The sequence below is a fragment of the Cornus florida genome, unplaced genomic scaffold (assembly GCF_030987335.1).
Source record: "Cornus florida cultivar Cherokee Brave unplaced genomic scaffold, ASM3098733v1 CherokeeBrave_3.0.0_Hap2_Chr01, whole genome shotgun sequence".
Classification (NCBI taxonomy): Eukaryota; Viridiplantae; Streptophyta; class Magnoliopsida; order Cornales; family Cornaceae; genus Cornus; species Cornus florida.
Window position 1 is genome coordinate 82631804 of NW_026775571.1, and position 18091 is coordinate 82649894.

At 33.6% G+C, this 18091-nt stretch overlaps 1 protein-coding gene across 1 annotated transcript; it reads right to left on the reverse strand.

Moving 5' to 3' along the window:
- Positions 1 to 12806: 12806 nt before the first annotated feature.
- LOC132276230 (uncharacterized) lies at positions 12807 to 14291 on the reverse strand. Its single transcript, XM_059777572.1, has one exon. It carries the CDS (start codon positions 14289 to 14291, stop codon positions 12807 to 12809), a length of 1485 nt encoding a protein of 494 aa, XP_059633555.1.
- Positions 14292 to 18091: the final 3800 nt, after the last annotated feature.

The following is an 18091-nucleotide window of genomic DNA, read 5'->3' on the forward strand; positions in this document are numbered from 1 at the left end:
TTTTTGTTTTTCTTTTTTTTTTTTTTTTTTTGTTTTTATTTTTTTTTTAATTTTTTTTTACCAAAAAGAGGGAATTATTTATGGAAATGGATTGTCTAGATGATATCTATCTAGTAAGTTTGCAGCCAAAAATATATATTGTAATTTGTATATGATTTTGCAGGTGGGTTTAGCTTGAATGAGCTCAACAGTTCATTAGCATGTGTTTTCTCTCTCTTATGGTAATTTAAGTCAAAAAATTATGTTATGAGAGCTTGACTTGTTCAAAGCTGTTTAGTTCATTTTAGCTCCCCAAGTATTTTGGATATTTATTATAGGTTGAGGAGCATATATAAATCCTAAAAAACATATGATTTAGGTCCAAACATATAATTTGTCTTATGATCGGGTATACAATGGCTTGCCTTGTATAGGTCTATGCTTATTAAAGTATATTTTTGATATCTTTAGTACATGATTTCATTTTATAAGGTTGCTCCTAATGTTCCTCCAAATTATATAATTTTTGCTTATGCTTTGCGTGTCCAAAATTTAATTTCCTTGCCACAGCCCAACATACTATGATACTTATAGATGATCATGGATAAAAATATTTGTAAGGTTCGCCGAAGCTTGCGAATGGCGAACCCGAACTGGAACAGCGGGCGATGGAAACTGAAAGGTATGGGGTTTTGAACTTTTGATTCTGGTAGTTTTTGTAGTTTGCAGTTGCAGAGAGAGAGAGAGAGAGAGGGCAAGTTCAGAGTTTAGAACGAGAATAGAGATGGAGACGATTGGGGAGGCTGAAATGACTTGCCCTAAAAAAATGTTTTTGAACAATCTGAAATGATATGCCGATATAGGTTTTGAATTTCTGATTCTTGCAGACAGATAGATAAACTGAAATATATGGGTTTTGAACTTCTGATTCTTGCAGACAGATGGATAAACTGGGTTTTGAAATTCTGATTTTTGTAGATTTTGTAGTTTGCAGTTGGAGAGAGAGAGGGCAAGTTCAGAGTTAGAGAACGAAAATGAGAATAGAGATGGAGGCGATTGGGGAGGCTGAAATGATTTGCCCTAAAAATATTTTGTTTTTCGATGACCCATAATCCATGGGCCTATAAATTTTGAGACCCCATAAATTTTTTTGACTTGGGCTTTATTTGGGTGGACTAATTCTATTAATAATTTTTTTTTGGGTGGGCTAAAATTAATATAGTAAATTTTTTTTTTTTTTTTTTTTTTTTTTTGGGAGTGAACTCAAGTCCGCTAGAGTCTATCCGTACATCCGTGATTTTAAATATGAATTCACTAATCCTTCATATTTTACAATCCAACCTTGTAGAGTAGATTCAAATAGTGTTGGTAATTCTTTTGAATAATAATAATAATAATAAAAAAGCCCTCTTGTTAAAAGAGGGTTCATGTTTAACAAAATTACGCATTTAAAACATTTTTGATGTAATTATTGCCACCAAACCATCCCATGAAGAGCAATTTGATGTATTCAAGGTCTCTTATATTGAGCTGTTTAAGATTGAAATCTATTACTAATCAGACTATTTAACCCATTCCTTCTTGGCATTACCCTTTTTTTTTTTTTTTTTTAACGCAGCCAGACATCTCCAAAGCACAAGACCCAAGCTGTGAATCAGTCCGGCACTTAATCATATTCAATTACATGTACCCATAAGTTCCACTTCTGTCACATTGTTACAAAAAAGACAAATTCCAAGTAATATGCATAATCTCACAAGGGAGACATAAGTACCATAATTAGTTCTCAACAAATAGTTTTTAGTAATTTTACAAACCACCTCTAGTACATGGCCAAACAAGTATCCAATGTTCTAAACCCACAATTATGAAGTTTACAGCCCCTTCATCCAAATGGAAAATAATACAATCTCACACTACTTCTTCAAAACATCTTCAGACGCCTGTAAATAACACCCGAAAACATGTATGTAAAATTCACAAAAATGCATGTAGTAAATAGACACTGACAATCAAACATGGAATATTTAAAGTATTTGCACATGAAACTCCCTTGCTATGTTCCTTTTTGTCTACGTCACTGTCTCAAGCAGTTGATTTTACTGTAAAGAAGATAATTCAATACATGTGAATTCAGTTTTCTTAGGTTGGAAGATTAGATATCCTACACACGGTCACATACCAAATCCGATACATGGACATAAGCTTTCAACTAATTATATTATTGGAGAGTTCTAAGCATTTATAACCCTTTGCCGTTATGTTGCATTGACATAAGCTTTGGACTACATTAGACATGCTATTAGTTTTTTTCTTCTTGAAGAAGTTTTTAAGTGATTGGAACCCTTGTAATGCTTTTTCTAAAATTCATATAATCATACTATTAGATAGATATACACACAAATAAAATCAAACTAATAAATTAATTAATTTTACCTCATTAGCCTTGATCACGTAGATTGGTTGGTGGTTTCCCTCGAACACATTAGCACGAAAAATTTGAGGCTGACCATCAGCATCATCCTTATCCTTGGCCACAAAAGCAAGGCACAAGATGAAATGAGAAATACCCACCACGTTTGCATGCACAGTTTTCACAAACTTGTAATTTGTCCCCTAATACCAAAGAAATTTTCCAATATGAAAAGAAGGATAATGTGAATGTAAGATATATTCAATAAAAGGAAAAATAAATAAATACATTCTTCTTATTGTAGTGCTTAGTTGCTGAACGTGAGTAGCCAATGACCGACTCTAAATTGATATGGCGTGCGACGTCGGGAACATGAAACCCCTATAAAATGCACCAAATTAATTAGCCCCACATATATATATATATATATAGAGAGAGAGAGAGAGAGATGATGTTACAATATAAGATCAGAGAAGAGACACCTACTCCTTGTTCGACAACCGATTTACGGTACAAGGCTATCGGGCAACACGTCACGGATGTTCAGTCCCTTTCCTGCTCGTCCAAGAGACTTTTGCAATCCCTTTCGTCGTAATCCAACCATTTTATATATTAGCCTAGAAAAATCATGTTAATATCTCTAATTTTATATAAAATGGTCCATACCCTATATATTCTATCTTAATTTTTACATTGAAAGAAGCTAGTAAAATAGGACATTAACGCGGTTTGCCTATTGGTAAATAAATTTTCCAATTTACGCTGGTAAAAAAAAAAAAAAAAAAAATTCCAATTTACACTATTTTCTTTTTCTTTGCTTTGACATATATTAGACCCCCTATTTTATATGGAGGGTAGTAATGGTTTACATATAAATGTTATTTTTACCTATGCTACCATTTTAGTCTATGGTGGAGTACAACATTAAAGTAATGTTGTATCTGACAATTATCTGTTTACTTAACAATTCTCTCACTTTATGTAATCTCTATTTCTATTTCTTTTCTTTTCTTTTTCTTTTTCTACCTTGGAATCTTACAAAATGGAATTCTATGTATGCTGATAACCAACATAAATGTTATGGATTTAGATTGCCAACTTGACATCATCTATTAGAGCTCAACCTGGTCCATTTATGATCTCTAAAAGCAATTAGTTAAATCCAAGTTGATCAATCTAAGGTTAATTTGTGGCAAGTTAATCAAGTTGCTATGCTGGTAAATTGTCGTAGTACAATGATTAATTACTAACATACCAAGAGAATGATCATCCACAAATGTCGATCGTGAAATAATGAAAAATATTAATAATATTACATTGTACATTTGTTTTAACTTTAAAAATAAAAATTATTTACAGCTATCCAATTATTTTAAAATATCATATCTCATTTTAAAGGATGTTTTGTAAAATATATTTTATGCAATATATTAATGTTGAAGCTTTTATGTAAATATGATGTGACAAGTCTGAAAAAATAAAAGGTACTGTCTTAAAAGAATTTCTAGATGTATACTACGTGTAATGTTTAATTAATAATAAAAACTCACATGGGCATTATCCATATATAACCATAATTGATAGAGGTAGAGCGTACAATTTTCTAACTAGTGACCCTTTATTTGGTAAGATAAAAAATAATAATAAATAAATAACGCATCTGAAACTCTTAAACCCTAATATTATGCTATAGAGAGCCCTTCTCCTTCATCATCACAGTTGTTTTTCACATCTGGCTAGGGACAATCGTTCTCGTTTTTTAAGAAAAGAGGAAGAATTTCAGGTACGTTTTCCGTCAATATAGGTTCTTATGATTTAGTTGTATATGTACAGAAAGAGATTCTTATGATTGCCCAAATGCTTTTAATCACATGACACCAAACAATATCGATATTTTTAAATATATATATATATATTGTTGTATAGTAGTACATTTTATTAATTTGGTGCATTGATATTATTACAAATTCACCATATCCTTTTTCATAATTCCTGAAGGTCTTTTATCATTTGCTCTTTTGATTTCGACCATTCATTAATTCATGAAAACAACTTTCATTGATTATGATCTCACATTCAAATGAAAATAAAATGATTAGTGTTTCAAGGTCCTAGATAACAGCTAATTGTTCCACTATATATTTTATTGAACAACATATATAATTTAGTTTACCATGATTGAAATACTGGCCTGCGGTTTTTGTTTAGTGTTTACCATGAACAACATATATAATGATTAAACATATAAAATGATTAGTGTTTCAAGGTCCTAGATAACAGCTTATTCACTGGCCTGCTGTTTTTGTTTCGGCTTATGCCTGATGTATATTCTTTCTTTATATATATATATATATACACACACACTTCACATTTACCTTCCAAAATAAAATAATAGTGGAATTTTATAAAATAATAAAATAAGTTACCAATTAAAATAAATTCTATCATGCTCGGAATTTTTCAAGATTAAAACAACTTTTGTTTTTCTATTCTATTCTATTTATAACTCTTTCATAAATATAAATATAGATCAAAACCTTTAAAATTAGGTAATTGTTTAATTGAAAGATTTGAAACATTTTGATAAAATAAATGACCATTAATAAATTATCTATCAAAATGTTTCAAATCTTTCAATTAAACAATTACCTAATTTTAAAAGTTTTGATCTATATTTATATTTATGAAAGAGTTATAAATAGAATAGAATAGAAAAACAAAAGTTGTTTTAATCTTGAAAAATTCCGAGCATAATAGAATTTATTTTAATTGGTAACTTATTTTATTATTTTGATAAAATAAATGACCATTAATAAATTATCTATCAAAATGTTTCAAATAAAATAATAAACTAATTTACCAAATAATAAAACAAGTTACCAATTAAAATAAATCGGATAAGTTACCAATTAAAATAAAAAAGTTTGTTATAAATATAAAATAGGTAATTATTTAATAAAATAATTCACCAAATAATAAAATAAATTACCAATTAAAATTAAATAGATAATTGTTTAATTAAAATTGAATCAAGATGTTTCAAATAATTTATAGATAAAATAATTTACCAATTAAAATAAATCATATAAGTTAGCAATTAAAATTATTCATACTATCCTCGGAATTTTTTAAGATTAAAATAACTGTACTTTTTCTATTTTATTCTATGCCAAACTCTTTCCTAAATATAAATATAGATCTAAATTTTAATCTTGACACCAAAATTTCGTTTTATAAATATTTAAAATTTTAATAACTCAAAAAAATTACTAGAGTAATAAATTAGGTGCACTCGTACATGCATAACATGCACTATTTGAATAAGCCCAGTGTACTACCGCATCAAATTTATTCCCAAGACCACCATTTGAAAGGCTTGCTGTATATTATAGTGGTAATTAACAGTACTTAAAGCTCATTCTTGGGTTGACCCTTTTGACTAACAATAAAAGGGTATTGGTTGGTGAAAGTATTGGATATATATATATATATATATATATATATATATATACATAAAACATTTTTAACTGTTTATCTGTACTAACTGTTTACAAAAATTAAATTTTACAACAAATTTAATGAATCTTAACTCTGTTAATATATGATAATAACATTGCAAAATAAACATTGATTAATCAAGGAAAGAAATATACTTTTCGAGCCATTCCACAGAGCAACTTGTCGTCACCGAATTCGGATTCGGATTCAAAAAAATGAACTACGAGCCACAAAAAAAATAATAATAAATAAATAAATATATAAATATGTAAGAGACTTGCATGCCAATAATTTCATAAAAAATGAGTAGAGAATTTGTGAGCAAGTGTTTTTCAAAATCATGAATGTATGTCAACAATTTCATAAAAGATGCATCACCTAACAATAATAAACAATATAAGGAACAAAAATAGATTGATCGAGGTTGGTTCACACGTACACCACACCTCATCTATGTACATTAAAAGGCAAATAATATAGATTTATGCATCTTCCTCCACGTTATGTGTAGCATAAATTGATTTCGAATAACGCGATGACAAAATATTCATCATTTGAGATAATACGCAATTTTAACTATAAAATGAAATATTTCACTGTGAGACCATTGAAAAGTCTATGAAGGTCATGGTGGTGCCAGTGGTTATGGCTATGAAGCTGATGGTGGTTGTGGGCCTTGTGGCTGAGAGAGAGAGAATCAATGGAGGAGGATATATGGAGGGAATAAAGAGAGGCTAAAAGGATATATTGGTCGTTTAAAAAATGGTTGTTGCGCAGGGTCGGCCATGAGATTTCAAATATTTTGAAAAGCTTTAGGCGAACTTTCAAATGTGAGGCCTTAAGTTTGACACGCAAAAAAGAAAATATAAGAGTGCGGAATTTTCACACGATGTTTTCAAATTCTATAGCTAATATAATTGTGTGCTTGTGCATTGTCCATAAGACAACTAACTAATAACTATAAATTTATCACTACCAACAAATAATTATGCGTATGTACAGTGTGCATCAGACAACTAACTAATAACTATAAATATATCACCATCAATAAATAATTGTGCACATGTACAGTGTGCTTAAGACAACTAACTAATAAGTATAAATTTTTATTACCACCAATAGATAATTGTGCGCCTGTGTAGTGTGTATAAGACAGATAACTAATAACAATAAATCTATGGCACAAAAAAATTATAAGAATCCTGAATTTTCATTAAAATACATACAAAAGTCTAATAAATAATTTGTCTATTATTTATTACAAAAGTCTCTAAATCTTATAATTTCCTTGATTTTAGAATGATGATCATGGATAAAATATTTGTCTATTATTTATTACAAAAACACACACAAAGCTCCAGTGTTTGGACAGTTTGCACTCCAAACACTTCACAAAAGTATTTATTGCAAGTAATATATTTGGATCCTGATATGCGCTTTGTGACATTGTAGAAGTATTCTAAAAATTTAGAAAGATCCCTTATCTTCAACCAATCTTCCTCACTTATCTGCTCCTCAGAAACTTCCAAACTTGTATTTTGTGACGGCCCTGGTTTTCAGGCTAGCGCGTCTTGTGATGAACTGAACGTAGATCCGATAACGAATCCAGAATGCAGAAGCAAGAAATAAGACAACGATCTCCCAAGGTACAACACACCTCTAAGACACTTTGATGACCTTCCATGAGGTCGTGGAACTCAATGAGAAATGACGCGAAAATAAAAGATCGAAAATATGACAAATAAGCCACCAGGGGCAAAATAGTCATTTTACATGAAAATGACGTCCCTATAACGTATATTATTCCTGAGACACATCCATGACTTCCCGTAAAGTCACGGAACTCAAAAGAAAGTAGTGGAAGCGAATTACAAGAAAATCAGACAAAAATAGCCCCAAGGGCAAAATGGTCATTTCTGAAAATATAGATTCAGGTGCTACCCAGCACACCAATGGAAAGAAAGTGAATGATTAATCAAGATGGACTCAAGAATTGCATGATTCGGAGTCCGGATGAAGGAGAAACGGCAAAACAACGAAAAACGAACATACAAAGCAAAAAGGGTAAACTAATAATTATCCAGGAAGATCCGGGTGCAACCGGGAACACCGTTGGAAATATAGCAAAAAAATAGTCAAGTTCAAAATTTTTTTTACTCAATTTGGAGTCCGGACGACTGAGAAATGTCAAACACAAAAAGAGGGTCATGACAGTTACAGTGCCGTCGATCTACTGCTGCTGCAACTGAGAGTAAAAACGGGCATCTAAACGGACTTTTTTGGAAAAAAATCAAAAAAGAAAACCCCTCTAAAATCAAGTTTTCTACCCATCAGAGTGGACGAAAAAAAAAAAAAAATGCATTGTAAAATGCCTAGAATGCCCCCAAGAAAATTAGGTCAAGAGGTAAAAATCCTTCCGAGCTGCTGCCCAAGGAAAGGAAATGGGACTTTGAGATGTTTTTAAATTGCCTAAATTGAAAATGCAATCTTAAAATACACCCATAAGACCCTCAAAAGTTTCGGATTGGTCATCACACTTTTCAAAAAAAAGTCGACGAATAGTACCAAGTACACTTGTATTAAAAATCAGCAAAAACCTGGCATCAAGGATTTTTCGGAAAAAAATAGGTTTTTGAGGGCCAAGATGACGTTTTCTGGAAAAACACAAAGAAGAAACCCCTTCCGAAATCGAGTTTTCTACCCGCTATTGCGGACTAAAATGAAAAAAAAAAAATACATTGTGAAATACCCGAAATGCCCCTAGTTCTTTTATTTAACTTCTGTGGCAACTTTGCTGCCACCGTGTCATTTGAATTTGCATTATCTACGGTGATAGTGCACACTTTTTCAATACCCCAACTTAATAAACATATATCAACGGCTTGTGCAATAACCTCACCACGATGTGGAGTTGAAAGTACACAAAAATTTATAATTTTTTTGTATAACTTCCAATCTCTATCAATAAAATGAGCCGTAAGGCATATGTACCCAAAGTTTTGAATAGAATTTTTTTCACTTAAATATAATTTAATACAGTCCTTCGTAATTGTGGTTCGTGAAATCATATGGAATTTTGGTTTTACATAACTCATAAACTTTTTAAAACCCTCATTTTCCACAAAACTAAATGGCAATCCATCAACAATAATCATCCTAGCAAGCTCTTTTCGAAGAACATCTTGGGCAAATGTCCAAGTGGGATCTTAGTTTTGGGTTGATGTTGAGAATTTTTCAACTTTATCCTTATTATAAGGATAATCACAACACCTATTAAGGTGCCTACTAAGGATAGTAGTACCATGACTACTCAGACAATTATATGGTTTGTGACAATAATTACATGTGGCTTTCATGTATGATCCGTCCTCCAACAATTTTCTTGTAAAATGGTCCCAAACATCTTTAAGAAATGCTTGCTGTAAAAACATAAAAATATATAAAGTATCTAACAATTACAAACCTGAATAATAAATATATTACACAAAATAAAAAAGAAAAAATGAAGAGAACAGTTTACTAAAGAAAAAATGAAGAGAACATTTAAAAGTCACCAAATTGCCTACTATATTTTTCAAATGACATCAATAATGGTGGTATCAAAGAAAAAATGGAATGAAACTTACAAATTTTCAAAAGTTCGATATGTTTTGATTGATGAAACAAAGAGTGTAAGTTTCAATGTTTTCTTTAACAAACATCAATCCAGCATGAACATGTAAAAAACATGTAAAACTTGTTATGCTACTAAGAAACTTTTTGTGCCATTAAGTAACTAAGAAGATTATATCTTCAAATCCAGACCATTAGGCCATCACTAATGATTTTTCATTCCACAAGATCAAGACTTAAAAGCAAATATCACTAAGAACTAAGCTCTATTTGATAACCGAATTCACGACTCAACTATGAAAGAAATTAAGTGCCCTTTGATAATATTTTTCAAATAACATCAACTGGTATGTATCTTCATATAAAAATAAAATTTAAAAAAACCATTAATTTGGCACTTTTAAGTATTGAGCATAATTTAAAGACCAAAAAAGTTAATTATTACCTCAACCCACTAGATAGGCATTACACACAGTGACACACACACACACACACACAAAACCCTAGTATTGGAACAAAGGAAAAGGCCCAAATCAAATGAAACAAAGAAAAAAAAATGTGATCAAAATTCAAAGATCCACATAAATTGAACAACATATATGTGTGAAATGATAATTGCATTGAGAATCGAAGACCCAAATAAGGAAAGAGTTTGAATTTAAAGAAAACCTGTTCTCTGGTGGAAAGAGCAGCGTTTTGACTTTCACGGGAGTCGCCGAGAGATGTGAGATAGAGGTGAGGGAGTCGCCGGTAGGTTGCTAGCTTTGCTGCTCGTTTCGACTTTTGCGGGAGATCGGTAGGAAGACGATATAGAGAGAGAAGAGAAAGATGAGGAGAGAGAAAGTTAGGGTTTGTGTTTATCAAGCAATGTCCAAACCTAAAGTTGATATAGAGAGACAAAAGAAGGATTTATGTTTAATTTAGGCTTTTGGGTTGGGTTTTGCGACTTAAACCCGAATTGTGAATTTATATGTCTAGATTTTAAAATTTATGGGCTGGACTCGGATTGGGCTGGGCTAGCCCGCCGAAGTTGCACTCCTAGATGGATAAAATATTTGTCTATTATCTATTAGACTTGAATATTCTATTATACTTGTTTGTCAATGGGTTTTTGTTTAATCATTAAAAGATAGATAAACTCATTTACCCATCTCACAGGGCTACAAACAAATCAAGCTGTCTAGAAAGTAAATTTAGTTTGTGTTCCTTTGTTAAAAACAAGGGGTTGAACTGTATTTCGAGCAAAAGCTGGTTTGATCTGCTTGTTAGGGTCTTGTGAACAAGATTTTTGTTCGTGAACTGAATTCTGGGCATGACTTTGTGGTGTTTATGTGGACCTTGAATATAGAAACAACTACTGTATTATCTTTCTTTATCAATCTTGGTCTAAAGCTCGGGTTTGGGCTTGGTCCCAAAGAACGGTCCCCAAAAATTGTATATGAGCTTGAACACTTTTTATCCCTGTTTTTCGTTTTAGCCCAATTTTCCTATGAAGATATTTTCAGTTAGGAATTCATAGAGGTCTCTCCAAGTGGAAAGAGAGGGCCTAGTGTGGATTAGAATTTAGGTGGCCAACTTGGGTGGATTGGATGTACAATTTAAGGCCAACTCGACGTAAAAAATGTTGAACACTTACTGGACATTCAACCTTACTATTCAAAGCCCAGTCCAACAGATTTATTTTTATTATTTTTAAAGTTGGGGTTGCAAGTTATAATGTTATTCGAGTTATTCAATCTCTCCACGTTGGAAATTTAATGTGATACCGAATTAGTTTTAGATTTAATTATTTCTAAACCTAAAAAGTTTTAAAAACTTATTGCAAACAAATTCTTAAAATATTAACTCTCCATACGATGGGCTAAGGTTTGCACATTCCTCCTAATTGTTAGATGAAGTGACCTATTTTCTGTCCGACTTGAACTCACCACTGTTCGTCGGAACAGTGTGCATGCTTCCTCCAAGGAGTAGGTATTTTCTCGAAGGCTTGGTACTCTAATCTATGAGATCTTTCAAGGCTCCACACGGGAGAGAAGAAAGGAGATGATAGTATTATTTATTGAAAAAAAAGAGAGGCTCCATATAGGATAGAAAAGAAATTAGATGATACTATTATTTATGAGAGAAGAGAAAAGAAAGGAAAGAAAATGATAATAATTGTGCCACTTTAAATAGACGTGACATGAGTGAAATAATAATAATTTCTTTCTTTTAATTATTGAGGGAAATTTTAAAATTTTGAAACTATAACTTAAACACTATCATTTCTCTCATTTTATCTTCTCATCTCATATTAGGGATAAGGAGGGAGAGTTATCTTACTCTATCCTTCATATCCTCTATTTTTAAAAAATCCAAACATAATCTACAATATCTTTTCTTTTCTCTCCTTATCCCATCGCACCAAATATCTCAATCCAAACGTACCCTTAAATGAAAGCAACAAAATGATGCAATTGTTTTAACAACCAATATATCTAATATCAAAGAGCCCGACCACACACAGTCCGGGAAAAGAAAAGTTGTTAATTTTATCACTGAAATTGTTAATTATTAGAAATTGTATATAAACTAATTAGTGTGCATATGCAAAATAAAAATGCTATTAAAATTTATATAGTAGTATTGATACGCCATGATATTGTGGTTTGATAATTGAGACACTTCCTCAATTTTTTTTAAAGTGTCAAAAAGCTTTTTATGTTTGGAAATTCAGAGAAATCAAGATACTAAAACCTGGATCCAATTGACCGAAAAACATATTGAACTTGTGTAAGGGGAAGAAAGAACCGTCTACTTCCAAAATTTAGCAGTTTTTTTTTATAAAAAAAACCAAGCTTGTCAGCGATGATAAATTGATCAAAAATCCAAAAAAGAAATTAATTTCCATGATAAAGGAACAATTATCACCTGCTACCACACACCCATTATTTTATCACCCAAATAAATAAATAAATAAAAATTAATCCATATATTTACCTTAAAGTCAGTTGCTCCAAACTATAATACTTGTTTAAATGAAATAAGTAAGATGCCCAATTATATATAGTAGCTTATTGAGTTACATCTTCAATGCACCCATGCTATAATCATATCCTTGCCAACCAAGAATTTATAATTAATTAATTAATTAGATACACATATATAAACAAGTATCTCATAACTTGTTCCTACCAACCATAATGAAGGTAAATAAAAAATAAAAAATAATAAATAATAATAAAAATTACTTGCTAAAAAAAATTACTTACCTAGATGAAAGGAGAAGAGGGACACCTAATTAGTAAGCCAAAACGAAATCATTCTACATTGTGCTGGGGGCAATCCAAACTGGATGTGGGTCAATGATCTTCAACCTTCTTGGATAAGATGGCTTTATGCAGTGATCCTCTAAGTGAAAGACGCCATTATCATGACCCCTGTATATTTTGTTAAATCCATCAAAGTAATCATCTGTGAAGTATATAGAATTCCCCATCAGCTCCGGATGATTGAGAGTAGAGAGAGAAAAAGAATTATTAGAACCCACAAACAATGCCCGATCACCTAAGCATTCCACAGGTTCCCACTTATTGTGATCAAAATCGAACCTATGAACATCAAATCCCAGAGTCCAATAAGCATCATCGTCGTGAAGGAAACAATTTTCTCGTTCGCCATTGTTATTCTCTATTTTCTTTTCCAACCTGCGGGGATGCGGAATGCCATTTTCAGTAACACTTACAGCTATAAACCTAGAAACCAGCAAAAGATCCCCGGAGGATTCAACTAAATAATCTGTCTCGTCACAATTATAAGATTCCGCAATTTTTCCCTCCTCAAACTTCCCTGGACAAAAGAGAGGATTATCAAACACATGTTTTTTGGGACAAGAAGGGTCTGTGAGGTCCCAAGCTTCAATGCTGAGATATGATCTCATGGCATAAAATCGCTGATCCTTGCTGAAATATATGATGTCAATATAAGGTCCGACGGAAGTGTCCAAGGTGGTCCAGCTATGGTCGCCGGGTTTGCAGAAGGCAATATCCTCGGATGCGCTGTGGATGGCCATGATGGTGCAATCATTTCCGCAGGGTGATGAAGAATAACAGGGGAGCGATGGGGGTGATGACATAACAAGCCTCCGAACGTAAAAATGACTGATGTCCTCGGTGGAGACATTGCGCTCGTTGTCGTGGAGAAAGATTAGGAACTGTTTGATGAGAGGAGGGGAAGGGGAGAGGTGATCGGATTTGAGGAGGCGAACGGCGGCGACGGAGGGGAGGGTTTCGACGGAGGGGAGGGGAACGTAGGGGAAATCAGGAGTGTCCATTAAGGGGTTGTAGAGATAAGGGTGGCAATTGCGAGGGTGGTTAAAGGCCAGCCAGCCATGAGAAGAGCCCACACATGGGGCGGCGTCAGGCGTTAGGAGGTCCCTCTGCCACGGAATCCTAAGACTCTTCGGAACCCTAAATTGGCTCTGTTCCGAAAGGCTGAAGAAATGAAAATAGTCCTTGTCCGAGTACTCATCTGAATTTTTCTGATCAACAACACTAACCCCGGGAGGTACAAAAAGCAGTGGTGATGGGGTACTTACAGGTGGAGGAGTTGGAGAAGAAGAACAGTGTCGCCGCCCCATCGGCGAAAAGTGCGCAGCTTTTTTTAAGCATCCGCCCCCAAGGAGCAAGCCGCCGCCACGACGGGTACTGGAGTATTGGAAGCTCTTCAAACCGGAACAATTGCACCATGATTTTAGCATTGACCGGTGGAAATTCAGCATCCGATCCCCAAAACTCGTCCAATTAGCCATCTCTCTTTCTTTAGCCGTCGCCACTAAATTGGTGATCTAGAACCCTAATTTATTTCACTCTGTTCGTGACTTAGAACCTTTATTTATACTTCCGTTTGATAATAATTTAGATATCACTCAAAATATTAAAGTTTAATTTAATTTACTAGGAGTACTCAACTCACTTGGTTCAGGCTTCAACTCACTCACACATTGTTTCATAATGAACGTGATGTTGTGAATCATGTTTTCAAAACACTGACAGTAATTATGAGAAGAAATGAACACTATTCAATCCAAAAAGGTAATTCTGACTTCTCATACTTCTAATACCTAATTAACTTTTTCATTCATATTTATTATAATACTTCTACTTAATGCCTTGATAAATTAAATAGTTGTACTGAATTATTAGATTTATTTTTTTAATTAATTGATTAATAATTATATAATAAATAAAAATATAAAATTATTGAATATAAATAATTAATTAAAAATTATTTAATTAAACACGTCACTGTCAACCAAGGTCAATCAATTCCATTTATTTTTGGATTGGAAGTATTCAATTTAAATCCATAACTTTCAGATTTGACTCAAGTCGGGAACACCCGAGTTGCACTCTTGTAAGTCGTGACGTAAATAAAAAGAATTGTAGTTAAATTAAATAATAAAATAAAACTACTACTACTTTTATTCTTCATGTATCAATACAACAAAAACAGAAATTTGTAATTAGGGTTGTAGCCTTGTAGGTCACGAAATAGAGGCGTTGCCCGCAGAAAGGGAGGGAGAGAAATGGCTAACTGGAGGAGTTTTGGCGATGGGATGCTGAATTGCCGCCGCTCTATGCTAAAAACATGGTGCAATTATTCTAATCCGGCCAGATTCCACCACTCGACAAGTGGTGGTGGTGGTCTGCTCCCTCCGGTCGTATCATCATCATCGGAGTATTATCTTCGTCTTGGAGACAGATTATTCGGTGCCTTGAAAAAATGTGCAACCTTTCCGTCAATCCAACATTGTTTTTCTTCTTCTGGTGAAGCAACAACAGATGTAGTAGTAGTTGATCAAGAGGAGGCGGTAAGAGGACCCCTCCCTCTCGGATCAGCACCGTGCCTGATGCTACCCGCCGGCTCTGGTTTGGTTGCTAACGGAGAAAGGTTTAAACTTGTAACAATGGAGGGAGAGAGGGATTACTACCGATTCTTTAGCCTTATGGAGAAGAAAGTGGTGAAGATGAAGACGAATCTTATGTTTCCATGGCAAAGGGAATTACTTCCTCCACACGATGCCATCTGCTTCGGTTCCTCTCGTGGATGGCTCTCCTTCATTCACCCTCAAAATTGCTCTCTATACCTTTTCAACCCATTCATACACTCTTATCTTCCTTCCCTACCCCTCCCTCCTATCGAAACCCTACCTTCTTTCATCTCAACTCTACGATACTGCCGTAATTCCAATATTCACAACTCCTCATCGTCGTCGTCATCATCAATAGCTACTAATTATAACAACAATATTGTTACTGAGTTTACCATTTGGAATCAGGTCTCGCCCATATCATCTCAAGATCTGAGTCATTCACATTTCTTTAAGAAGATTGTTTTATCCTCAGACCCGTCCCCATTCCCTTCCAATCATCTTCATAATGAAAAGAAGAATTCTTCCGACTCTACTGTCATGGTCATCCAAGGCTACGGGGAAAACAAACTGGCCTTCTGCAGAATTGGGGACACAGCTTGGACTGCTTTAGATGGAGCAGATAAATCATACCAAGATGTGGTATATTTTAGCAAGGACCAAAAATTTTATGCTTTGTCCACCAATTATAACTGTGTAGAAGCTTGGGATCTTCGCAACCCTGCCTCTCCAGAGAATGGTCTCATAATTTCTCATTTGCCTCCTTGGGTACACCCCACAATGGACATTCACCAAACCCAGCTGAGACGTTGTTGCAGTCCCGATCGTTATCTGGTGGAGTCTTTGGGGGAGCTGTTGATGGTTGTTAGGTACTATTCTCACAATGGAGACTACCATCCTGAAATTATTTTTGAGGATTATAGCCAGCCCAAGAAGACCATTATGTTTGATGTCTACAAGCTAGACTTTGTTAACAAGGACTGGGTACTCTTGCCAACTTTAGGCGATGACAGGGCGTTGTTTATTGGTCTTAATGACTCCGTCTCTGTCCCTGCCATTGATTTCCCCGGGTTGGCCATGAATTGTGTTTACTTCACTAGTCCTCATGTCCAATTTCCCCAAGACTCTCATGATTTGGGTATCTTCAACTTGAAGGATAACACTATCACTCCAATTTACCATTATGACTTGAAGATTCAACTGCCTTCTCCGTGGATTGTCCCTGCAGCTCAGCAATGAAGATCGGAAATTGAAGGAAGCTCTTGTTTTGATTATGCTAACTTATACTAGGAAATATTTGGTATGGCAGTCCAGAATCTTTAGATTATTTTCGTAATGCTAACTTAGTCTAGAAATGTATATCATTAGATTGTTTTCGTTATGCATTCAAGTTTATTTTAAAACATTGGAACAAAAATAAAGGATTTGGTGAGGGGAAGGAGGGTTTCACTAACTCTATGAAAAGTGTTTTTTTGTATCCTTTTTAAAGTTTGAGGAAATGGATGGAAAGGATAGGATAATTAATAAAACTTTCGTAATACACATTACCCCTAAGTTTATAAAGCATAATTCCTTACAGTGTTTGGATTGCCGGGATTTGGAATTCAAAACAGAATTCATATATATATATATATATATATATATATATATATTTCTTATTTGGACCAATTTAAAATGGAACTGGATTTCATAGGATTTAAAATTCCAAAATCTTCCAATCTATGAGCATAAAATGGTAAAAGAAAATTTTCCTTTATGATTAGATTCCAGCTTATTCTGATATCATGTTGTTGACAGAAAGTTACAAGCGTTAGAAATTTAGTGTGAATGGAAGTTGTTAATCAATGATTCTCTAACTGGAGTGGTATTTATTGATACAATTTGTGAAGAGATGTGACAGTAGTACGTTGAGCCATTGCAACCCATGCCATTGCATCTGATGATGGTAAACATGCAAGTGACGTGACTGTTAAAAGAAGTAAAAGCTACTTAGTTAATCTGGAAAGGTGCGATATAATGAAAAGAGGCAGCCAATCCAACAGACACCACTTTTGTCTATGAAGAGACATGACCAATTCAAGAGACACCACATTTTCTATAAATACCTCAGGCTGTTATCATTTTCAATTCGTACAATTTTCCATTCTTCTCTCCCTCTCTCAACTTGAACCCAACCCAAGTAGGTGTGGGTTCAAGCCATGGTCAAGTGGTCTGAGCCACTTAGGCCCAAAACCAATTTCATTGAGCCATATTAAATTTGATCCGAGCCATTTGGTTCGGATTGCACCCAATTCATTATTTATATAGTATAGATGCATTTTTGAGTCAGAGAGAGTATTACACGGAAAAGGTTCGTCGTATCCACGAGTTTGTATTACTGCTACTGGTGGATGTAGACCGTTGCATCCTGGGAGATAGATGCCACTGAGTCCGTTAGCACCATAGCGGGGCGAATCTGTCTTAAGGACATAATATCCAATACTAGCCTCGGTCCAGGTTCTTTATTTATTATTTATTATTTTATTTTACATATTTAATTAAATATATAGTTGCATATTTAATTAATCATTTCTTAGCATATTGTTAATTATCTCATAGCATATTAGTATAATGATTGTTATATCTTAAATGTCACATGAAGCATATATTTTTACCAACAATCTTAAGACAAATTCGCT

Bases quoted from the DNA above. Each gene is read 5' to 3' on its own strand.
- LOC132276230 (XM_059777572.1), bottom strand. From the start codon at position 14,291: ATGGCTAATTGGACGAGTTTTGGGGATCGGATGCTGAATTTCCACCGG.